General features: G+C 44.2%; 4 protein-coding genes across 5 annotated transcripts in view; 1 reads left to right on the forward strand and 3 right to left on the reverse strand.

Moving 5' to 3' along the window:
• map4k2 (mitogen-activated protein kinase kinase kinase kinase 2) overlaps positions 1–1,058 on the reverse strand; it is a 14,503-nt gene extending 13,445 nt beyond the window's left edge. The window contains exon 1 of the mRNA XM_011606574.2: positions 800–1,058. Within this exon, the coding sequence (XP_011604876.1) occupies positions 800–892 (93 nt within the window). The 5' untranslated portion in view covers positions 893–1,058. The remainder of the gene's footprint in view (positions 1–799) is intronic.
• A 568-nt stretch (positions 1,059–1,626) lies between these two features.
• Positions 1,627–7,438, reverse strand: men1 (multiple endocrine neoplasia I). Its single transcript, XM_011606571.2, has 10 exons — positions 7,227–7,438; positions 6,057–6,521; positions 5,739–5,947; positions 5,464–5,592; positions 4,658–4,698; positions 4,459–4,546; positions 4,170–4,306; positions 3,513–3,639; positions 2,855–3,028; positions 1,627–2,756 (listed from the first exon to the last, which is right to left on the reverse strand). The coding sequence occupies exons 2-10, from the start codon at positions 6,490–6,492 to the stop codon at positions 2,238–2,240; spliced, it is 1,860 nt and encodes a 619-aa protein (XP_011604873.1). The 5' UTR covers positions 6,493–6,521; positions 7,227–7,438; the 3' UTR covers positions 1,627–2,237.
• Positions 7,439–8,178: 740 nt separating this feature from the next.
• Positions 8,179–12,294, forward strand: rtn3 (reticulon 3). Its single transcript, NM_001037942.1, is given in 7 exon segments — positions 8,179–8,341; positions 9,183–9,390; positions 10,256–10,394; positions 10,734–10,803; positions 11,368–11,414; positions 12,074–12,132; positions 12,228–12,294. Coding segments are annotated over 7 exon segments (663 nt in total). The 5' UTR covers positions 8,179–8,250; the 3' UTR covers positions 12,277–12,294.
• Positions 12,295–14,514: 2,220 nt separating this feature from the next.
• zfta (zinc finger translocation associated) lies at positions 14,515–21,567 on the reverse strand. 2 transcript variants are annotated; one of them, XM_011606569.2, is made up of 5 exons: positions 21,072–21,567; positions 18,597–19,109; positions 17,478–17,834; positions 16,526–16,972; positions 14,515–16,432 (listed from the first exon to the last, which is right to left on the reverse strand). In XM_011606569.2, the coding sequence occupies exons 1-5, from the start codon at positions 21,193–21,195 to the stop codon at positions 15,951–15,953; spliced, it is 1,923 nt and encodes a 640-aa protein (XP_011604871.2). In that variant the 5' UTR covers positions 21,196–21,567; the 3' UTR covers positions 14,515–15,950. The 2 variants fall into 2 exon arrangements, with proteins under 2 accessions (XP_011604871.2, XP_011604870.2); XM_011606568.2 differs by having other exon boundaries at positions 14,515–16,435.
• Positions 21,568–21,595: the final 28 nt, after the last annotated feature.

Raw genomic sequence — 21,595 nt, forward strand, 5'->3', positions numbered from 1 at the left:
ATAATCTGTATCACTGTATTTCATATCTATACTCATCAATAGCTATCCACCTATTACATCTGCTGGTACAACGTGGCGATTACACCATTTTAACCACGAAGCTTCAGCCGCGTCATGGGCGTTAGATGGTACAATTCCACATGGGAACACAGGCAGGAAACAACGGAGGAGTTTGTGGGGTCCAAAATCTCCCACGTTGACGACCAAGAGCATTCGTCTCAATCAAAACGAAGTTTCCCAGAATTCCCAGGATAAGTGACGTGAGACCGTTGGATAATTTCACGTGTCCAGAGGCTTCGGGCCTTGATTCCGACCCCCAGGGCATTGGGTGGCATTGCTCACAGGCAGGTCACATGACCACAGGGAATCGCACCTCACGCAATTAAGAAAACACTATTTTGGTTTTCCTTACTCTATTTCTAAATATAATATAGTTAACACAGTTCCTCTGCCATTTAATTTTGTCGTAAGAAAACAGGAAACTGTGTAAAATGAAATCAATTTTCAGGATTTTTAGTCAAATTCCAATTTAAAGTGATTAATAATATGTTTAAATGAGTGGGAAACAGATGGTCTGTTCATATGGAAAAAGTTAATATAGTCTAACAGAATAACATCAGGAGAAAACAAACAATGTCTTCCACTTATTTTGTCACAAAACTTTTATGTTTCAGTAGACAAAAGTAACTATGATGGCAATGAACAGGGTTATACCACAGCCTGCGTCCAGCGCTTCACTTTTTAAACCTTAAATGTCGTGTTCACCTTGTCCAACGCTGGAAGGAGATTTAACGCTCACCTTAAACACTTCTCCATAAGTGCCACACCCGATTCGGTGAATCAACTCGTACTCGTCCAAAGGGTCCTGGAAGGACACCCCTATCCTGTCCATGATCCCAGCCGCCTGAAGAGGAGCCAGACCCTACAACAGCAGGTAAACGCACTCAGGTGTGTCCGTCCATGGCTGCAGCTGCAGCTCTCTTCTCTGGCGGGACCGACGAGCAACAGCTTTGAAAAGGATCTGGAGCAGGAGAAGGGACAATGGACACGCTTGTGGCCTCCACCCCCCACCCCGTCTCTCTCTCTCTCACACACACGCACGCATCCTCATATTTCTATCTTTGTGGGGAATGTCAGACATAATACACCCCAAACTCCACCCAATTCTAACCTCAGTCTCAAAACCAGGTCTCAACCCTTAAACGGTGCTTTGAAGTTGTGAGGACCAAAATGTCCTCACTTGCCAAATATGTCTTCATTTTAGATTTCATAGTTTGTTGCTTAATATGTAGTAAATAAAAGAACACACACAAATGTGGGCCATTCTTAAATGTTTGGATCTTTACTCAGTAACTCTGCAAACAACAAAGGCAGATTTGGGAGGGGGGGGTCGAGGTCCCTATGTTTAAAAATCTGAACATATCGAATAATAAAACTGGTAAATATTAACACGTTAGGCTGTCATGTTGAAAATGTCAAGGATTGTGTGTGCTAGCAAAACAAGCTACACTAAAACTGATTTACTGTGTTTCAGAGCGTTCAGAGTGTTTTATTCATTCATTTTCTCTGATGGCGGCCCTGCGGGGTCCAGGGGCGACCGCTTGAAAAGAAGATTTGCACGCCATGTCTCAGAAGGATTCCAGTCTTTATTACTCGCAGATACAAATCAAACAGATCAAGAACAAATGAGAGAAAACATTCGTGACAGAATTTGGAAGGGCCATCGACTCGGGCTCAGTCTCAACAGTGGACGGTCTTCCTGTTCTACCTAATCGTTGCTCCAAGGCCTAGCTTGGCTACTCAACACAAGAAGCCACCTACTCAAGAACAAAGACAAAGTAAGGCAACGTAGAGCTAGTAAGCTGTCCCATAACTGGACCATGTTACACAGTAACTATTCTAAAAATGTAACTTCCCAGGCTTTATTTGTGAACCGGTTCCTAAAGTACAGTTAATGTTCACGCATCGTTAAAATGTTTTAACTTTGGTTTCGAACATGCACGTGTGAGGTCGCGAGAACCACCCGTCCACCGGTAAACAGGGTTTTCCTTGCTGTAACAGAACGCCGTGCTCACTTCTTCGGGTCAAACTAGACATGTAGGTCACTAATATTGCTAAGACTATGAAAATAGCCACTGAGCCTGGAAGAAAGCGTTGGTTTCACAAACAAAGGCGAGCGACAAATGGTCCGTGACACCTTAAGAGAATCTTCCCAGCTCACGGCAACTGGCAAAGGCCTAGAGAGACTTGCGCTGGCGCTTCATGAACGCCATGGAATAATCCCCCACCGGTGTGGCCTTCTGCCTCTTCATCTGCACCTGTGATTGGGCGGTGAGCTGCAGCTTGATGGCGCTGGAGTTCACCTTGGCTGCGCACAGCAGCTCCTTCATCCCCTTCATTTTCTCACTCTGAAAAACCACCACAGGGCCGGCCGGGTTGGGAGATGTCTGGTACTGGGGTGAGGGCGAGGGCGAGTCCGGACTCAGGGAGGTGGGTTTTCCTTCGGCCTCTCCGACCCACAGGCCTTGGGAGGTGCGCCGGCGCCCTCCACCCTCGCCTACCTTCTTGGCCTGAGTTACTGTGGGGGGTCCCTGGGCAGATGGGGATGTTGCGAGGGTAAGAGGGGAGTTCTGCTCATCTGGCTTGTACTCTCTTCTGGGGCATCGCCTGCGACCTTCACGGGGGTCCTCGCTGGACTGGTCATCATCGTCCTGAACCTCCGATTCTTTCGTGATGATTGTGACCTTCTGACGCACCTTTTAGATCAGAGCAAAGCCCACTTTAACTACTGCACTTTAACACCTCCTGTAGCTCATGCTGGCTGGAATTCCTCTCAATTTCCAATCATTCCCACCTGAGCGTCAAACCGGCTCAACGACTGGACCAGGTAGGTGGCCCAGCCAACGTGAAGGACAGGGGTAGGACTGCCCTCCTCCCATTTGCAGATTCCGTCATAAAAACGAAGCAGGTGTGCAAAACATTCGGAATCCTGGAGTGCAGACAGCGCTGCGGCATGTTTGGGCTGCTCCTAAAAGAGGGAAAGTGCAAATAAATTTAAGGTAGGTTAATGAAAAGAATGATAATTGAGGATCGCTGTACCCTCTTTAGTGAACTCTATGTATCCCATAATGCATTGGAAAAAGCAGTGTACTACTGATGCTCCCTATATATCCGATCACCCTTAAGGAGACAGACGTTAATTATGAATTAATAATCAAGTAGTACAGACGACCAGTGAGTGTTTCATATTTATTATTTAGAAAATGAAATTAAACTCCTTGACTGGCTAAGATGCCGTTTAAGGCAGCATCCATTTTGGGCTGATTCCAGCACAAATGTGTGCAACACCAGCTCCCTAAAGAGTGAGTAGGAAATAGGGAACAAGTGTGTACTTTGAGGAAAAGTCACCACAGTATAAAACTGAATTCCCCCGTCCTTATTCACGCCAACAGTTAGAAGTGACGGCTGCCTTTAGATTTGAACCTAGCGCCTCTTCAGATGGGAGCCCTCACCTTGTCAGCACCTTCTCCCACGCTCTCTGTACCAGTGGTTGTCTCCTTCAGCAGGTTGGGGATGACATCATTCGCAATGTCAAAGAACTCTTTGTAGATCTCCTCATCCTCACGGAAATAGTTATACCTGGATGAGCAGGAATCGGAATATTAAAGGCTGTGACATCCTGATTTATACGGTTCAAAAGGGAGACGGGACATTTGAAGCCAACATTCAGAATGTTGACCCAATATATTGACTGAACATAAAGGTCACTCCAATAAGCCACACATGATAAAGAACTCTTTCTAGTACTGGATTCTTTGTGCTTGAAGCAACAATTTCACTCCTTTTTCTAGATGATCCACAAAAGGAGGCTAAAATGGAAAAACAATGGAAGGGCGGGAAACGGACGTTGACAGAGGATGTTGTGGCTCAGCGCTGGTATTTATAGCAGCACCTAATGAGCATTGAGTTTAAAAGGGATGGGAGCGTATAATGACATTAGCCCGACTCCTCCTTAAATAAGCATAGCTTAGCTATGCACTTAATCTTCTGTTGGTTATAAGGAGGTTCGGTTGGTTGTGATGGCCCAATTCTTGATTTCTGTCTACAGCCTGATGAATATTCCTACAGAAAATAAACATCTAGAAATAATTTTAGTCGAAGAGACTCACTCTTGCATCACTTGTGCTGCCTCTGCCCAGGCCCTTAAAGCTTCCTGCACATTTCTGTGCCTGTAGTGGAAACCGGCCAGATACATGTAGGGGTAGATGTGCTCGTTATTGTAGTACTTCTGAGCAGAACCGACAGCCTAAAAATCACAATAAGGACACTTTTTAAACCACTTAAAAACATCTGGGGGAAAATGTTGGTCCCCTGAAGACGTATTGTATCTTTTGTAATTGCAGAGCTGCATTGTGAACTGCTGTAGATCTATAAACTCCAGAATACACCTCAGTTTACCTTCAGATGGATCGTCAGGGGCGTCTCCTTGCCTGGAATAGGATCTTGATCTTCAAGGTCTGCCAGCGTGCCCAAGGCCATTGGATACCTAACGGAATAAAATGAGATATTAGAAAATGTGACAACCACAATCACTTGAGGGGCAGTTTAAGGACTCATTTAAAGACCTTCAGATGGTATATTTTCCCTACAACCTCACCTGTCAAGATCCCCTCGGTCATACAGCAACCACAGAAGTTTCTGATTGATCACGGAGAAAGAAAAAGAGATATTAAGAACTGAAACTGTCCTTTTGCAAATGCAGATTTTAACATATACATAAATAAAAGCCAGTTTTCTATAAAAAGTATTCGGCATCTTTGAAATTAGTCAGATAATACAATTTTTACCCATAAATATAACCGATAATAATAATGTAGATGGCGCAAAATATATGCAGCATTTATCAAAGACACGAAGAGGGTGTATTCGTTGTTGTGAAAGGAGTCGACATGGCAACCGTCCATGAATTTCAAAACATAACTCCCAAAAAGTAACTGAAAACGTATTATCAAGACAACAAAGTATGGATGGTTATAAATGAATGTCAGTTACAAATATAAGACGCATCCATCTGTGCTCATTGTATCTTGGCCTTTCTTTCTGCATCGCATGACCACTAGGTGGGGGTAAATATCTCTAATTACGTAGTTTTTTATACAGTAAAATTTGTCTGGTGTCACTTAAAAATTCTGCAAAATGATTTGTTTAGAATAAAAGGTCAAAATGAACATGTTTGTTGTTTTGTTTGTAATTTCATTTGGTGTCCAAAGTTATTCTAAGGAGAATGGTAGGCACCGATATACCAAATTCCTCTCTCGTCAATGCCCTATACGGTCTAAATACAGTGATAAAGATGGAAGAATTACTGTAAGGAAATCAAAAGGTGACTTGTAAACTACGGAACAGAAATGGCAGCTTGGGCGGGAAACGATTTTAAAGTGCAAAGAACATCGAGGGTCTCACTTGTTGTAGCTGCAGGAGCTCAGAACTGTCGGTATGAAGGTCAAGCGAGGGGTTAATGGCACAGACCATGAATGCTACCTCCATGTTTCGGTCACACTTCATGTAAGAGCCTTTCAGATACAGCCAGCTCTGGGGGAAACAACCACAAGGAGAGATGTCAATAGAAATGGGAATTCTGAAATAACTCAAAGTGCACTTATAAATATTTTCTCATAGCTTTCAGCGTAAATGGTCAGACAGCGATGCTTTATGCAATCCCTCCCGAAATAGCTCACCTTTTCACTAACGCCTGCTGCAACCGTTTGTCCACGCCGGTCCTCGTTTCCCTTTCCATGCCACGTGACTTCAGCAGTTTCTTCACCGTTTTTACCAAAAATGACCCAAGCGTGATCCTCCGAGAGTGCCAGGTGGACATCCTTCAGACCCAGGACCTGGCATGCAGCCACTACAGCAAAGGCCACACCAGAACTGTCCAATTTCGTACCTGGTTGGAAATGAGAAATTAAAAAAAAAAAAAAAGATTTTGTTTTTATGGTTTTTCGGGACAACGTGGGATGATAAATATGCTTGTTGGAAGAGTTGTTGAGACGCACCAGTGATAAGACTGAAGAGCGACTGTATGTGAGCGCGGTCCTTGAAGTATGAGCGACTTAGACTGTTCCAGATCACATCAGAAACCTTCTTCACCAGCTCTCTGCTGGAGCCTTCAGCAGTTCTTCGGTACTCAGAAAGGTCCACAGTGCCACGGATCTGTGCCGTGAAGCGCTCATACAGTGCAGAAATCATGCCCAGCTCCACAGTAGGAAAGCAGGAGTTCGGACAGTCCGGAACCAGGGGTTCAAAACGGACACCTGGAACGTTTACAGGGATGACCCTGTTCACAGCTAGGAAGTGCTCGACAAAACCGAGAACCAGGGAAAGAAGGGCAAGGTCAGGCTCAGGTTTGTGGAGCTCGGCCTCGAAGAGCTGAACCACGCCATCGATCCCTCGCAGGGGGAAGTGCTTCTTTTGGGCCGAGTGCAAACCCATGGCGCTCTCAAATAGAATCAGATTCTCATCTGCAAGTGAAACATGAATCATTTTGAGTTCTGATCATCAACAAACCTTCATCTTTGATTGAACATAATACATTTTCTCATCTCCTCCACACCAGGGATTGTTAGCCCTAAAATATATTAGCGTGCAGTATCTTATTTAAAAACGCCTCCATTAAATATGTAAAACTGAAACTGTCTAGTGTTTACGGGAACATCGCGTTGCATAATGTTGGTTCCCTCAGTGCCATTCATATAAGCGTGTGGGCGGGGCACTCGACAACATCCACTGCTCAAACCCAATGGAAACTATGACACTACAGCATCAAACCTTATATCAAAACGTTGCTGCAATATCGCAAACACTTTGGACTTTAGTTTTCATTCAGAAAGAAAGGCTAGGATGAATAAAATACTCTGCTAATCCGGCTGGCCGTCATACACGATGTTGCTAACGTAAGCAGGCTATTCATGTGTGCGCACGTGTAACGTTGCTAGTTTACTAGACTTCTTGAAATAACTTTAAGATACAAAGAACCGGAATATACACACACATCTTATAGCTGGAGGTCAGCTAGCCGAGTTCGGGGTAGTTGTGTCGCTAAAGAGCTAACTAGCTACTACTTTTGCTAAACACGCCACTTAAGTCTACGGCTTACAATGGATACGCAGAACCGTTCAGATGTATCACAAACATTCAGTTGAATCATGTTGCGTTGTATAACGTACCCGAATTTTCAAATCCTTAATCACATGTTTTTGTTTGTTTCCCCCCTTCTTTTGCCGCGCAGCTCAGTATGTTCGAAAATCAAACGCACTGTGGATGTGACCACCTCTGTGCGCGTAAAAATCGACGATTTCCAATATGATACGCGGTAGCGCTACAATACAAACAGCACGTAAGCAGACGCATCCCTGTAGTTACAGATCTTATCCAGCGCGTACGCGGAATGCCGGGAAATGTAGTCACTACTGTGTTATGTCGTATATTCCAGTAGAGGGAGGTACAACGCCATTTTACCCAAGGCTGACAAAAATCTATCGGCTTTTGCTATAAATTACTTCATAAATACAACAATTTATAGTGATAGAGATTAACACAAAATAGTTTATCATTGCACATGTAATTTATTTTAAGCATGGTGTGTATGCTCAAATTCTGATCAACACAACGTTTACGTAAATGTATACACTGCATTTCGCGTACGGTATATGTTACCAGCACACGCTAACCTTGGATTTTGTTCAAATGATGTTGTAATCAAAGTCTGTAAATGTATACGAGAATAATACGCAACACTTAGCCTTTAGCACAACTAGGTTTTTTTTCTCGTGGTACCTTCACTAGCTGTCGATTTTTTCACAACACTTGTTTACTTTCCAAAATAAATTTTAAAATATAGCATTAAGGTTCAGCCGATAGATCCAGACATCACTAATATATATTTATTTATAACAAAATAAACACTTGAAAATAGTCGTGAGTAAACACGACCCGTTCTCCTTTGAATGGCTTGGATGCACCGAGGCGTGTCGTGTCCGTGAACGTCTCACAAGCCGACATGTTTTACCAGTCTTCGTCAGCCTTGTTTTCCTCCATCTCTTCCTTTCTCTCGCTTTGAAGTGCGGGTCTCGCTGTCTCGCTTGGGAAATTTGAGAAGGTTAAACGACGCGTTCAAAGGGTCGAGTAAGTGTATTTGTGTCAAGATAATAGGCTTTGCGTTCGTGCAGTTTTCATTGAAGGTACAATACAATGGATTCGATGACCCAGTCGTCCCAGATATCGTCATCTCACGGGTTTGCCGATGGACAGAATGCTGCAGCCAAAGAATCTAAACTGTCCGGTAAGGAAATGTTGAATATGAGCTATATATGATTTAGATTCCACCTAGCATGAAGCCGTTTCTTTTAATATTTAAGCATTTTAACGAGTGATCCGTTGTTTGGTGTCAAGACAATGTCGACCTGCAGCATAACCAAAGGGAACAAACGTTTGGGTCCGTACCTCACTGTTTTTGTTCTATATCTCTATATTTTTGTTCTAATGGGGGGTGAACACATGACATAATCAGTCGCTCATGCCAACCGTATTGATTTCCCCCTATTGTCACATCATCCTCAAAAGTTGCTATGGATCGAGCGCCCATTACAGCTTATCTTTATGTTATAGACTGCGGCATTCTTTCTAAATGACAGTGCGGAAATACGGCAATCTGCGCAAAGGGGCTTTTTTTTGCGGTGCAAATGCATCGTGCCTGAGCCGATGCTTAAAAGTGGCCTCTTAAAGTCATAGCCCGGTTTTTGTTGGGTCCAAGATTATTACTCTGGTGGTATCATAGGTTAAATTTAGAGGAGCTATATATTTATATGCATACATGCATGTATGTATGCATGCATAGACAAGGTGGGGCTGAAACGAGGGAAAGTGATTAAGAGAAAGAAATGCTGCAAGACAAGAGCAAGCCAAGCCTAACCTGCCCAGCCTGTACTCTCTGAACCGACGGAAACGCCACACCTTTTTTTTTTTTTTTTTTTTAAATAAACCACCTCAGCAGCTTCCACTATCTTTTAGAAAATTGATCAAGAGGGAACTTTGACATGTGAAATTTTAGTGTTGCAACATCGTGGCATCAGAGCTTACATAACAACCTTTTTGAGCCTGAAATCTGTCTGCATTCTGCACAGTTAAGGATCTCATCCACTGGAGGGACCCCAAGAAGTCGGGCCTGGCGTTTGGTCTGTCCATGCTGCTGCTGCTCTCGCTGGCAGCGTTCAGCGTCATCAGCGTCGCCTCCTACCTGTTGCTTGCCCTCCTCTGCGTCACCATCACCTTTCGCATCTACAAGTCTGTGATCCAGGCTGTGCAGAAGTCCAGCGACGGACATCCCTTCAAGTACGTGCGAGCGCTCATCTCTTCGATGTTTCTGCATCGCGATGGTCTCCCAGCTGCGGGGTAAAAGAACGAGCCCAAAGAAGTGCTTTCGGGAGCTCTTTGAAACAACCAGGACGCTTCCTGGAGCTGGCTGTCTGACCAGACTGCGTAATCATCAGAAATGAGTCTTGGCAAGAGATGCGACCAAAACCCCAACAGTCTCTGGCTGAATTCCTGCCTGCAGATGAGACGGTTTCAGAAGGTCACCCCGTCTCTGCAGCACCCCGCCGATCTGGGCTCTGCTGCACAAAACTCCCTCCACACTAAAAGACGCCTAAAAGCCAGCTTTTAATTGTTTTTGCCTCAATCAATCAATTAATTAATTAATCAAGCATCGTGTTTTGAGGGGAAGCAGATATGGAGAATACAGAAACGTCCTCAATGCAAACCTGATTATTCCATAAAGACTGGAATTTTGGCCAAACACGCCTCACCTAAATACCGAGACCGTCTGAGATTTTCTTTCTTTATCAATTGGGGGAAAAAGAAATCTTGTTCTTTGGTATTAAGGGCAGATTGATGAGGATAAATTCTTCTTAATGTTAGCAGAAGGCTGCAAAGTAAGAAAATATTTAAAGGTAATATTTCACATACATTAAATGCTGATTTTCATCAATCCTGAAAGAAATACTGTACATTTTATCAATCTGGTCCAGACCCCAAAAGGTTTTTACATATTTAAGCAGCATTTTAAACCTTACAGGACAGCAAATATACATAATCTCCTGGGCAAAATGAAGACATTTCTCCAATGTTGCTTGATGATTTGCAAGACTTTTAGCTGCTTCTTTTGGAGCTTACGTCGCATCTTCTTCCCTCTCTGCAGATCACTGATAGAAAAGGATGTCAGCATCCCACCAGAGACGTTCCGGAAGCACGTGGACTGCGGTCTGTCCTACATCAACCGAGCCTTGAAGCAAATGAGCCGCCTCTTCCTGGTTGAAGACCTTGTGGATTCTCTTAAGGTGAAAACTTCCCACCATCAATATTCAATCTTTTAAAAAGTTCTTTGAATAACCTCCAGGCGTCACAATGTAGCTTCAGACCTGATTTTCTTGTTGATCCACTGTGACCAAGTAAATCTGAGTTCCATCAGATTGAAATGGCTCCGGCATTAAATAGTTCACCCAGTTCTTTTCTCCTACCAAATAATTGAATTTAGACATTTTTAGCTTCTGTTGCTGCTCTTTAATGTTGTTTTTTCATCGTTTATCTCGGCCCGTCATGACATGTTGTGCATACTTTGATATTATTGTCTTAAAAATGCTTCTCCTCATCTTGGTGCTGTTGTTTGCTGCCGACAGCTGGCTGTGATCATGTGGCTGTTCACTTACGTCGGCGCCGTCTTCAACGGAATCACCATCCTCATTCTGGGTGAGCAATGCTCCTGCGCCGTCCCACCACATTTACACACCAAAGAAGGGATCGGATGAGCCCGGGACAGTGCGTGAATCTGGATTAATAGGATCACTGACAGCAACAGGACTTGTTTTTCGGCCCAGCAAAGGCAGTTATGATCAGCGGAAGCACACAAGAGGCCTCGAAACCGCGCTCAGTTTTGTTTATGATGTCAAGGACCTTAAAGGTCGGATTAATGGTTCTTTTCTAAAAACAGTTCCCTCAAAAATATCGCCCCGGAGCAACTAGTCTCGTCGGATACATAAAGTGTGGTGGACCCAAACCAAAACAAAGTGCATCAACCAGTCGTGAGGGCAGGACTGGGGTTGTTCACCCGTTAGATTTGAGCTGGTGTTGGGGAGAAGCCAGACGGCTCCCTTCTGTTATGAGATATGAGATATGAGAATCAAAAAAAACAACACAATTTGGATGCTTTTGGGTCCCATGAATATCTACCCAAATCACACATCTCTGATATATTTGACCTGTGGTTCTCCTATACGGGAGGTTCTTTTGTAATTGTCTCTTTCTGTTCTCCAGCCAACATTCTTCTGTTTGCCGTGCCTCCAATTTACGAGAAAAACAAGGTAAGCCCGATATGTTGCTCTCGTAACGGCTTCCAATGACAAATGTGTGGTTTTAAGTGCAGTTATGACACCCCTTGTTTAAAGGCATCGCCCCAGTGGTGACTCCCTTGATGGCTACAACAGCGACGGCCTCCCTGCTTGTTGCCTTGTGCCCAGTTGTTATATAGCACATATGTAGAGATTAGGTGCAGCCTTTCATTGAAATAACCGATTCCAGCAGCGCTCCTTAATGTATATTTTTATCGTTAAGGACACAGCAGAAGGCTTCACCCTGAGATAGAGTAGAAACCTTTTGCTTGAACCAACCTTCGACTTCTTGAACTTCGACTGGTCTCAAACATTTTGCTAGCAGAGATCAGTTGTAGATTACCCCTGATATCATAACTTTAGGGCACCCAGATGGTGTGTGAAAGATAAAAAACAGTTGCTTGAGACCAGTTTGAATGAATCAGTCACAATGGCAGCTTTTTGCAGCGGTGGCCAAAGACTTTGCTCACAACTGCTTGTTAATATCCAGCGTTTCTCCACTCGGACTTCAGCACTTTAGTCGCTGTGGTCCGACGGAGGATTTTGAGCGGTTTATTTTGGAAAGGTTTGTTTAAATCTGAGCTTTTTTTCCAGAATGAACCTAACATCTTCTTCCATCCTTTTTCTTCCAGACCCAGATTGATAAGTACATGGATTTAGTGCGTACTCAAGTCAACACAACGATGGCCAAGTAAGTAAGCGGGCCTGTCTACCTGGCAGCCGTCCTCCAACAGGCCAGTTTACTCTTTCCCCACTTCCTTTATGACCCTTCGTCTCTTCCTTCAGGTTGCAAGAGAAACTCCCCGGAGCTGTGAAGAGCAACAAGACCGAATAAGGGATCTTCCCACCAGACCTCGTGTTAGCTCATCCTCATCCTCATCGTCTTCATCACCGCCCTCTTTCCAACACGTACCCCTCTCCAGATAAAACCAGATCCCTCCGGTCTTAATTCTTTTTCTTTCTCCAGCAACCATCAACACGCATATTACACTGAACCTTGCTACTGTATGTAGAAAATCTCTGAACTACAGGATATTTATTGTAAAACTACTGCAAAACATGTAAGTGTTGAAAAGTGCTGTTACTATGCAGACGGGGGCGTTGCTACTAAGGGGAAATAAAAGGAAACATCCGATCCTTAACTGCTAGCATGCTACAAAGGAAAAGCATGTGGGGTTAAGAGACCAGACGAGTCATCTATGGATGTTTGAGTCCGCTAATGGTTGGGTCAAGGGTCATGTAGTAGATCTCTCCATTTAGATGAGTGGAGGATTTCAGCTGGAATATTAAACAAATTGTAGTGGAAAAAAAAACATTTAGGTGTTATTCTTGGAGGTTTTGACGCTTTTTGCTTTGCTGTTGATGTGTGGATGGATAATCTTTGCAACTGAAGTTGGTAATTGGTTTGTTGTTATTAACCGGCCTGGCGCTAAGATCGTTTACATTCTACTTACAGGCACTTGTGTGTTTTTCTGCGATGCACTGAACCGTCGTGTTTTTTTGTTCAAGCCGCAAGTACGTTGAAATAAAATGACTGGAACACGGAACTCTTCCTTTTCTCGTTCCTTTTCTGATTTTTATTGATCTTTTTTTAAAAAGGAAAATTTGATCAAGAGGATACCGCCTGCTCAATTTAAAATAATCGCAATTTTGCTGCAAAGCTTTAATGATTACATTTAAAACGGAAATCCACATTTAATTGAGTACGGTCCATAACTTTCAACATTAAATAGACTGATTCTTGTATAGGTAAATTTGGTGTGGATATTTACTACCTACTGGCATTTTGTAATGTACATTAATTATTCTAAAATCACAGCTTTGTTCTGAATTATACACATACTTTGAAATTAAACACCCCTTAGATTTGTCAGGGTTTGTTTGAATTTAAAAAAAAGCAAATATAGATTTCAACATTCCCCTTTAAAATCTCAAAGAGAATAAAAGACAGGCGGCGACTGACTTTATTCTGAGATGGAGAGCATTTGACATGCTAAGCAAACTTAAGCACTTAACTTTTAATAATTAATCACTTCAATCAAGGGAGTAGTCGGCTTAGTTCTCAGACAAAGGGGAGTGGTGATGAAATGAATTTCTCTGTCAGGGTGTAAAAGCTAGCTTGTATTACTCATGAGTCATTCATGAAATGAATGACTTGGTCAAATACATATTTTATGTATCAAAGTGTTGAGATATTCTCTTGTAATTTTATTTGGAGAGATAATTTTAAACTTTTAATACAAGTTTCTTTACAATCTACATTAAAACCCACTTTATGCTCTTACGATTAAAGTCTTTTCCTGAATTTCCTGTTTCTGTTGACTCCACCCAACACCAGACCTTTATTTGAAATCAAAACTGATCTATTACTTTTACTCACATTCCTAGCAGCATGCTAGCTCATTAAAACTATTTTGGTTATATTTAATTCCTATGAAGTGTAGAAATGGATCAACAATGATCCAATGATTAAATAAATACAGCGATATATGTGCAGAAATACAAACATTTTGAGCTATAATTCATTTGTTAATTATTTGGACATTTTAATTAATGTATTTCCCCATTTGTTAATTTATTCACTTGAGTGTTGCTATATGCTAATTTGGTGGGTGGTGCTGGACTCTATCTGGGACAGGATTGGTTGCTATGGTGAGCTCTTTGGGCTTGATTATTACTTATAGGTTCTCCGTTGGGTCCCTGACATCCTGGCCATTGCTCATTAGTTAAGATCATTTGAGAATCACTTTTAGCATGTGTAGCTAGCATCGGTCTACGCTAACAAGGAGCAAAAGTGATGAATAAAGACATCGAAGACATGTGGAAATGTATAAATCTGTACATACATATAAATAGTACATATTATGCTTCAATTGAACAATTGTATTTATTTGGGAATTAATTAATTTGATAACTCATTCAGGGGTGTACCCTGAATGCTCCAGCACCCTCCCATGACCCCGAAAGTGATAAAGGGAACAAAGACCTTATCCAAAAAAACAAATAAACCAGTGATCTAACTGGTTTTCCCAAAAGTCACATTTGACAACTGACTTCAAAGTCGGACTACCAGTTATTGTCAAAATCATTTTTTATTGTTATCACTTTTTCTTAACAGTGAATTGGGAAATTAAAATGGTACCAAAGTTGAAGCGAGTGATTAAAAAACAAATCCATCGGCCTCCAGCCTGTACAGCAACACACTGAATGTTGCTGCATCAACCACCAGCGAGACTGAAAATCCAGAACCTATTTACAAAGTTTGTGGAACACATAATATGAAATGCAGTGTGAAAAGTGCTTGAACAAAAGAAATAATTCATATTTTTCGTGCGGTTCTTGCTAAGTCGCAGGCGGCGAACGGGGTGAAAGCGGTTGTCACGGCGACAGAGACACGCCACGATGGAGCAGGTACATTTCTCTTCGGCTGCAAATGAGAAAAATAGAAATATATATACGAGCATCCTGACAGGGTGGAAAGCTTGTGGACATTTGACATTTCTGGAGGACAAAAGTGCTCTTCCGTTGTTCCGATACGCAACATTAATTCATTCACTTAAGACTCTGGACCCAGAGATAAAAATCTGGCCTTGCTCAGAAACAGGCTACCTGAAAATTAAATATACACCACGAGGCCATCGCTCATGGAGGAGTCCTGATAGTTATCCCCGTTTTTTTTATATAGGTGGCTATGTCTTACTACAAAGTGCAAAATAAATTTTTAGTGTCTTCACAGAACAGGTGGCGCCAAAGGTTCGATACCCTCTTAGCACAGACTCAACTGTTCACAACGTCGCCCCGTCTGACGCCTCTAGAAAGGTCTCCGTGGTAACAACAACAAACTCACGACCCCTTTGTGCATTTTCTAAATAAATTAGGGTTCAGCAGCGAAAGATTTCTCTCTTTTCTTTGATTGAGTGTTTCTGCAGGGACATCGCGGTTAACGATGAAATAATGCGACTAGCTTAAAATGGTTCCACGGCTCCATCGCGGGACCCGGTCTGACCCAGAGGAAGAGGTGCAACACGAACCACGGATGGGATACGCAATCCTTACGCAATCCACACCTGCTCACAATCGCCCACCTTTCTCGGTCTGGTTGCGACCTTCTTTATGGTATATCCTATAATGACTTTTTTTAAAATTTGATGGAAGAGGAGTAAACAAACAGGCACCAAAACTTTACATCAGGTGCCTCTATTGGCATATTCTGTTTTTATGGTACTCGTGATAGTGCTAAGGTAAAAAAAGTAAAGTTACAGTTAGTCACAATCCGGCAGATTTCAAAGCTTAACTGTCATTTGCATTGAACTGTTGGGGCAGGTTGCGGTTTGCATGGCTAGTTGGTTAGCGAACATTTGCTGATCTTTCCTGTGAAAAGTCCATTTGATCCAGTTTCAATGATGACCCTTTCAACTCATTCTGAAAAATCTGTGTGGACAAAGTCAAAGATTGGAGGGGGAGGGATTGTTTTCGAGGCAAGGTGGAGAGACGGGTGAGAGCCCTTTTCTAAGTGCTAAAGTGTGCCGGGACGGCAGTCAGCTCGATCTGCCCGTGGTCCTGGGACAGGAAGCAGTCGTCCGAGTGGGTCAGCTGCAGGGCTGTCTGGTTGTAGCTCAGCATCACCTGCTGCTTTTCCTCAGTGCTGTACTTCAGAGAGTGGGGGTGCACCTGGTGGATGTGCCTCTTGATGGTGCTGACCTTCAGCGTGGCCAACGTGGCCGCGCACACCATGCAGATGAGCCCGTGCCTGCGGCAGTCGTAATCCATCAGGTACTCCATCCGCCAGCGCACCTGGTAGTTCCTCCTCTGGTCCTTCCCGGGGTAATGGCTGTAACGCAAGGGTGCGGCCGCGGCGCCGCCGTCCCTTCTCTTAGCCTCTCCTCCGCCATCTGCCGCCATCTGCTCCTTCTTTGCCTTAGTGCCGGGTTTTCTGACCTCTGGGGACTGGTCCACGGTATTGAGGACCTCAGGTCTGCTCAGGTGGGGTTCTACTAGAAAGACATGTGGATCAGAGGGACGTTTAGTGAAGCGACATTACGATAACAACGATAAACATGGCTTTTGGACCGGGGACAGCTCACCATCACGTATTTCTTCTCTAGAACATTCTTTGGTCCAGGCAGCTGCCATGGCTTCCCTCTCCTGCCGACTCAGCGTCGTCGTCTCCGGGTGGCATTCCTGGATGTGGCGGCGGAAGCAGCTGACCTTGGACTTTTGCAACACCCGAGAGCACACCATGCAGAAAGTTCCCAGGCCCTGAGGCCCGTACGCCACCAGATAGTCGAGGCGAAGCCGCCAAGGGTCCCTGCTGCACAGCTCGTTCTTCCTGGACTGGTGACACAGCCGAGATCCGTGGTCCAGGGCGCTGACGCCACCGTCTTCGCCGATCAGAGTGTCCTGAATAAAAGTGCCATTGCCTTCTGGGTGGAACTCTGTGTTGATTTGGATCGCTTCAAGCTCTTGAGCAAAGAGGTCCACCCCGCAGTCTTTGGTGCTGGGCTCTGATTTGATTGAGTTTTCTAGCTCTTCTATAGGGGGACAGAGATTAACACATCATAGAGTATATGAAGGGATAAAAGATGTAAAATCATTATATAAACTACAGCTAGGGCCAATTAACAAGACTAGGGGTCAAATTAACAGACCATAAAGTCCAATATGGACCACAGAAGAACCGAATATGAACAAATGTCTGAAAGACATTGGCTGCAGTTCTTTATTTTTCCATCAGGGGCGCACTGTTATATTAATATCATTAATTTGGTAATATTAGGAAATACAATGAAAAATAGTTTAGTTTCCTTCCAATATAACTAAATCTTTTGCATTTGAAGAACATCTCAGTCGTGTATTTTTCAGTTCTTTGCATGGAAATTTAAGAGATACAGCTGGAGTTTATTTATGGGTTTTTATGACGCTCGTTTAGTGTTCTGGTCCACTTGAGATGAATTCCTGCTGTGTGTGACCTCTGGATAAAATGACATTCTGGAAACAAAAAAACTTTCTGTGGGAATGCTAATTATTAGCTCTCACCGTGAGTCTGAGTCCAGGATTGAAGGATGCAGTGCTTCTCCTCTGAACTGTACATCAAGGAGTTGGGATGGGTGTCCAGGACGTGGCTCTTGATATGGTCGAGGTGAAGCGAAGGCAGTTCCCCTCCACACACCATGCACAGCAGCCGGCCAGCCTCGGCTTCGTACTCCATTAGGAACTCCTGACGGAACCACGCGTGCAGCGAGTCGTTCAGGTAGCGTTCCAGAGTTTGGGCTGACGGTCCGAACATGTCCTGTTCCCTCTCTTCAGACTTGACTGCCTCGTGGCTCTCGGAGCAGGCGGAGAGGCTGGAAGGCTGGAGCTGCTCTTCCTGCAGGGACGCGTCCCCCGGGGATTCTGTGGTATTCCCAAAGTTAAAAAAAAAGAAGCAAGAATTGAGACGAGTTGTTGAAATCCAAATAGACTCAATCGTCAAAATCATCTAAATGATAAAAACTACATTAATACTCACAAACCCTAGAATTGATCATATTTCCTGTACTTATAATTTGCAGGTCTAAAGAAAGAGAATGTGGTTAAGTTTTAGTAACACGTCTGCTTTTTTCCCCCTCAATAAAACGGCACATTTTTACACACCCACACTGACGAGAGCTTCTGAGGGTGTTTTCACACACGCTGGTACGGACCAAAAACACGCTGCAGGAGAACAGAAAACCACACATTGTTTCTGTTTTGTGATCTATTACGATCCGCGTTCACGCGTTTGTTTTCAGTCCGCACCACTGGCAGAGCTTCATGTTTCCATGACGACCGGCAGAGGAAAAAAACGACGTCTGGTACGTCGTTTTACTTGACTCCATATAGATAAAGGTAGCAATGGGGACGCACGCACGAGAGTACGTGCGTTACTTGCGGTGGGGTCGAGGATTCTGATGTCGAGGAACGTAATGACGGAATGACGAGGAACGTAATACTTGTGGGATACTCCAGGCAGCTGGTGTGGACCAGGGCCCCAAGGGCCGCCTGGGTCGACCTAAAGTCCTTTCCCTTCTCAACCTCTGACACATCGTCACGCCTTCCTCTGCCCCCACTACCCAGCATGCATCACCCTCGTTCTCATTTGGCGCACGAGCGCGAGTAAAGTCCTTGCAAACGTACCGGCGGTCTGTTGCTCTGACTCCATTTGCTCCTTCTCTTCCTGAGGTGAAGGCGTCTCCGAGCTGTAGGGCTTGTGCCCCCCCTCCATGCTCAGGTGACTCTCCCACACCGAGCGGATGACTTCTTTGTCGGCCGTGCTCCACAACAAGGAGTCCGGGTGCTTCTGGCGGATGTGCCTCTTGATGGTGCTCAGTTTTAGGGTGGCCAGCGAGCTGCCGCACACCATGCAGATCATCCCGTGCCGCTGGGGGTCGAAGTCCATCAGGTACTCGCTGCGCCAGTACTCGTGGTAGTAGCGGCGGTGGTCGCGACCTGGGATCCGGCTCAGGCCCGGACGGGAAGCCCTGTGGACCTTGGGTTTATATCCAGACGGCCTGGTCACCGGAGAAAGCAGAAGAGGGTGGTCGGGGCCCTCCGTGATGTTCCAGTAGCTGGTGCACGGAGATTTGACGCTCGCGAGCAAGTCGGGCCGTGGGTCCCCGAGATCGTGGCCCTTGGCAACATTGCTTTCATCTGATAGGAACAAGACAGTAAAATGATCAGTCCTGGTGAGGAATCGGCTGATATTTGCTCAAAAACACTTTGTTGAACGAGACTTGATTTGGGTTTAGCAAGCGGGGCTTGTATAAGGAGACAGACAATGGAACCAGGATCACCAAGGGATCCCTGAGAGGTTGTATCAGCAACGCCACGTCAATATTGTTGAAACCAAAAACACGACGGAGGCCCACGGCCCTGCCCTCCCATTGGTTGGAACACTTTATTGTGGTTTTCACAGAAACAATCTCTTTTTTTGCTGATGCGACCTGTAAATGGGTCGTACAACAATATACTGCACATATTTCACATCTCCCTGCAGCGTTATGCTAAATTTCGAGTGAAGCTCAAATATTCTCTCTCATCAATTTGTTTTCAGAAAACAGCTTTTGGACCGCCGGTATTCACACCCTTTGCTGTCAAACCAAACAACCTAAGCTGTGGAAAAGGGCCTTGGTAAGGAGGCTGACCCGAAAATGCAACGGTCACCCTGGCTGAGCTCCAGAGAACCAGTGTGCAGATGGGAGAAAGCCATCTGGGGTTTATGGCGGCCGCCAGACGGAAGCCCATCTGGAGTTTGCAAAAACACACCTAACGGACTCTCCATTTGATGGAATCGGCTAACAAGCAGCCGGAGCCCTACATCGGAGCACAGTGATGGCAGAACTCTGACTGCACATCACCGTCAACATGATCTGGTAAAGAAAAATGTGTCACAGAGAGAAAAAACGGCGTAAAAATATATCAAGTGGGTGTGAAGGCACAGTCCTGTGTCATCATCACAGTTTTGTCAACAAGGCTGAATACACCAGTCGTGCTGCCAAACCAGAAGTTATCTGACCTCTTGTCTGTATACAGACGTGTCATTGTGCTTGTAAGGCTGTTACGGCATCAGGGGTTTACCAAACAAGCATCTGGGGGCGCAGTTGTTTGCGCAGATATTCTTCTTTGTTATTACAGTTTAATGAAGAAACCCCTACATTTAATATGAAGGTGAATGTAAAGATCACTTAACATGCTCACTAACTCATTGTTTACCTTGTTTAAAATGCACGAGATAAGGTTTTGGCCAAGTCTGCTCAGTATATGCCATGAAATCAACTGCATAAAATTACAATTTAGAGCCAAATTTGTAAACTCCACTTTGAAAATGTACTTTTAACCGAATTCGGGGGACAAGAGATAACAAAAATAAATCCTATTTAGTGCAGGAATACCATTTATGTGTGAAAGGCCATTCAAATATGCAAACGCACTTAGAAACAGTTACACTGTCAAGTTTAATTTATGTGTGCAAAAATAACCCAACTTTCATTCGAGCTGCCTATGTCCTGTACATTAAACTATAAACCCAATCCAAAAATGTAAGAAGTGTTATAAACAGTTATTGAATGTATTTAAGTAACAATATAGTTAAGTTATATTATTCTATATATATATATAGCTAAATTAGATAGATAGATAGATAGATAGATAGATAGATAGATAGATAGGTAGATAGATAGATAGATAGATAGATAGATAGGTAGATAGATAGATAGATAGATAGGTAGATAGATAGATAGATAGGTAGGTAGGTAGGTAGGTAGATAGATAGATAGATAGATAGATAGATAGATAGATAGATAGATAGATAGATAGATAGGTAGATAGATAGATAGATAGATAGATAGATAGATAGATAGATAGATAGATAGATAGGGGTGCTATAGCCCTGGGTGTCCACTAGGTGGCAGCGTTGCGTCTCTGTCCGCCAGCCTGGTTGCTGTTGAGCCTTTGTTTATAGGAGCCACTGAAAGAGGGGCCATGCTGCTCCATGGTATTGTCCCTGACACGGATTAGCTGACTGTTTTGTAATAGCCGTGGCCCCGACGGCCAACAAGGCCCACACAGGCGCAAAAGAAATAGTTAAAAATGTCACCGTGATTCTCATTTTACCTCGCAGGGCACTTTCCTCCTGCGTCGCGTCCTCCTCGCCGCTTATTACTAATAAGATCAGCTCAGCCTGGTCGCCGCTCCGGAGATCCAACGGTTCGCTTTCCTCCTTTTCTTTCTCTTCCATTACTGGCCCGGTGCTATTTGGTGCGTTCAGGGTCTCTTCTCTGGTCACCGTATCGCAGCTGTATAGCGGGACATGTCACTATGACAACATGCTACCACAATTGGACTTCCACACTGCTCGGTGCCGTTAGACACGCAACTGGCAGGCACGCTTAACGCAGAACCCCACCGCACACACATACGCACAGCCACGCACGCACGCGCACACGGACATACACTCACACACACCGTGCGGGATAAGCCCGAGTCAACTTTATAAATACACGCGCTATTGTATTTTCCTATCGAAGACAGTCCGTAGCTACGCACTGTTTAACACAGAAGGGCCCAAGGACAAGTCTATATTAATGCATTTAATAAATCTTGTCTTCAGGGTGGGGAACCGAACCACTGGGGCCCCT

The sequence above is a fragment of the Takifugu rubripes genome, chromosome 8 (genome assembly GCF_901000725.2).
Source record: "Takifugu rubripes chromosome 8, fTakRub1.2, whole genome shotgun sequence".
NCBI lineage: Eukaryota > Metazoa > Chordata > Actinopteri > Tetraodontiformes > Tetraodontidae > Takifugu > Takifugu rubripes.

Bases quoted from the DNA above. Each gene is read 5' to 3' on its own strand.
- men1 (XM_011606571.2), bottom strand. From the start codon at position 6,492: ATGGGTTTGCACTCGGCCCAAAAGAAGCACTTCCCCCTGCGAGGGATC. The intron at 3,640-4,169 runs GTGAGTCTCTTC...CTGCTCATCCAG, and splicing joins GCAGCACAAGTGATGCAAGA to GTATAACTATTTCCGTGAGG. The intron at 3,029-3,512 runs GTGAGGGCTCCC...TCCCTCTTTTAG, and splicing joins TGGGAGAAGGTGCTGACAAG to GAGCAGCCCAAACATGCCGC.
- zfta (XM_011606568.2), bottom strand. From the start codon at position 21,195: ATGGAAGAGAAAGAAAAGGAGGAAAGCGAACCGTTGGATCTCCGGAGC. The intron at 17,835-18,596 runs GTACGTTTGCAA...GGAATACCACAG, and splicing joins GTCAGAGCAACAGACCGCCG to AATCCCCGGGGGACGCGTCC. The intron at 16,436-16,525 runs GTGAGCTGTCCC...ATGTCTTTCTAG, and splicing joins TAGAGAAGAAATACGTGATG to TAGAACCCCACCTGAGCAGA.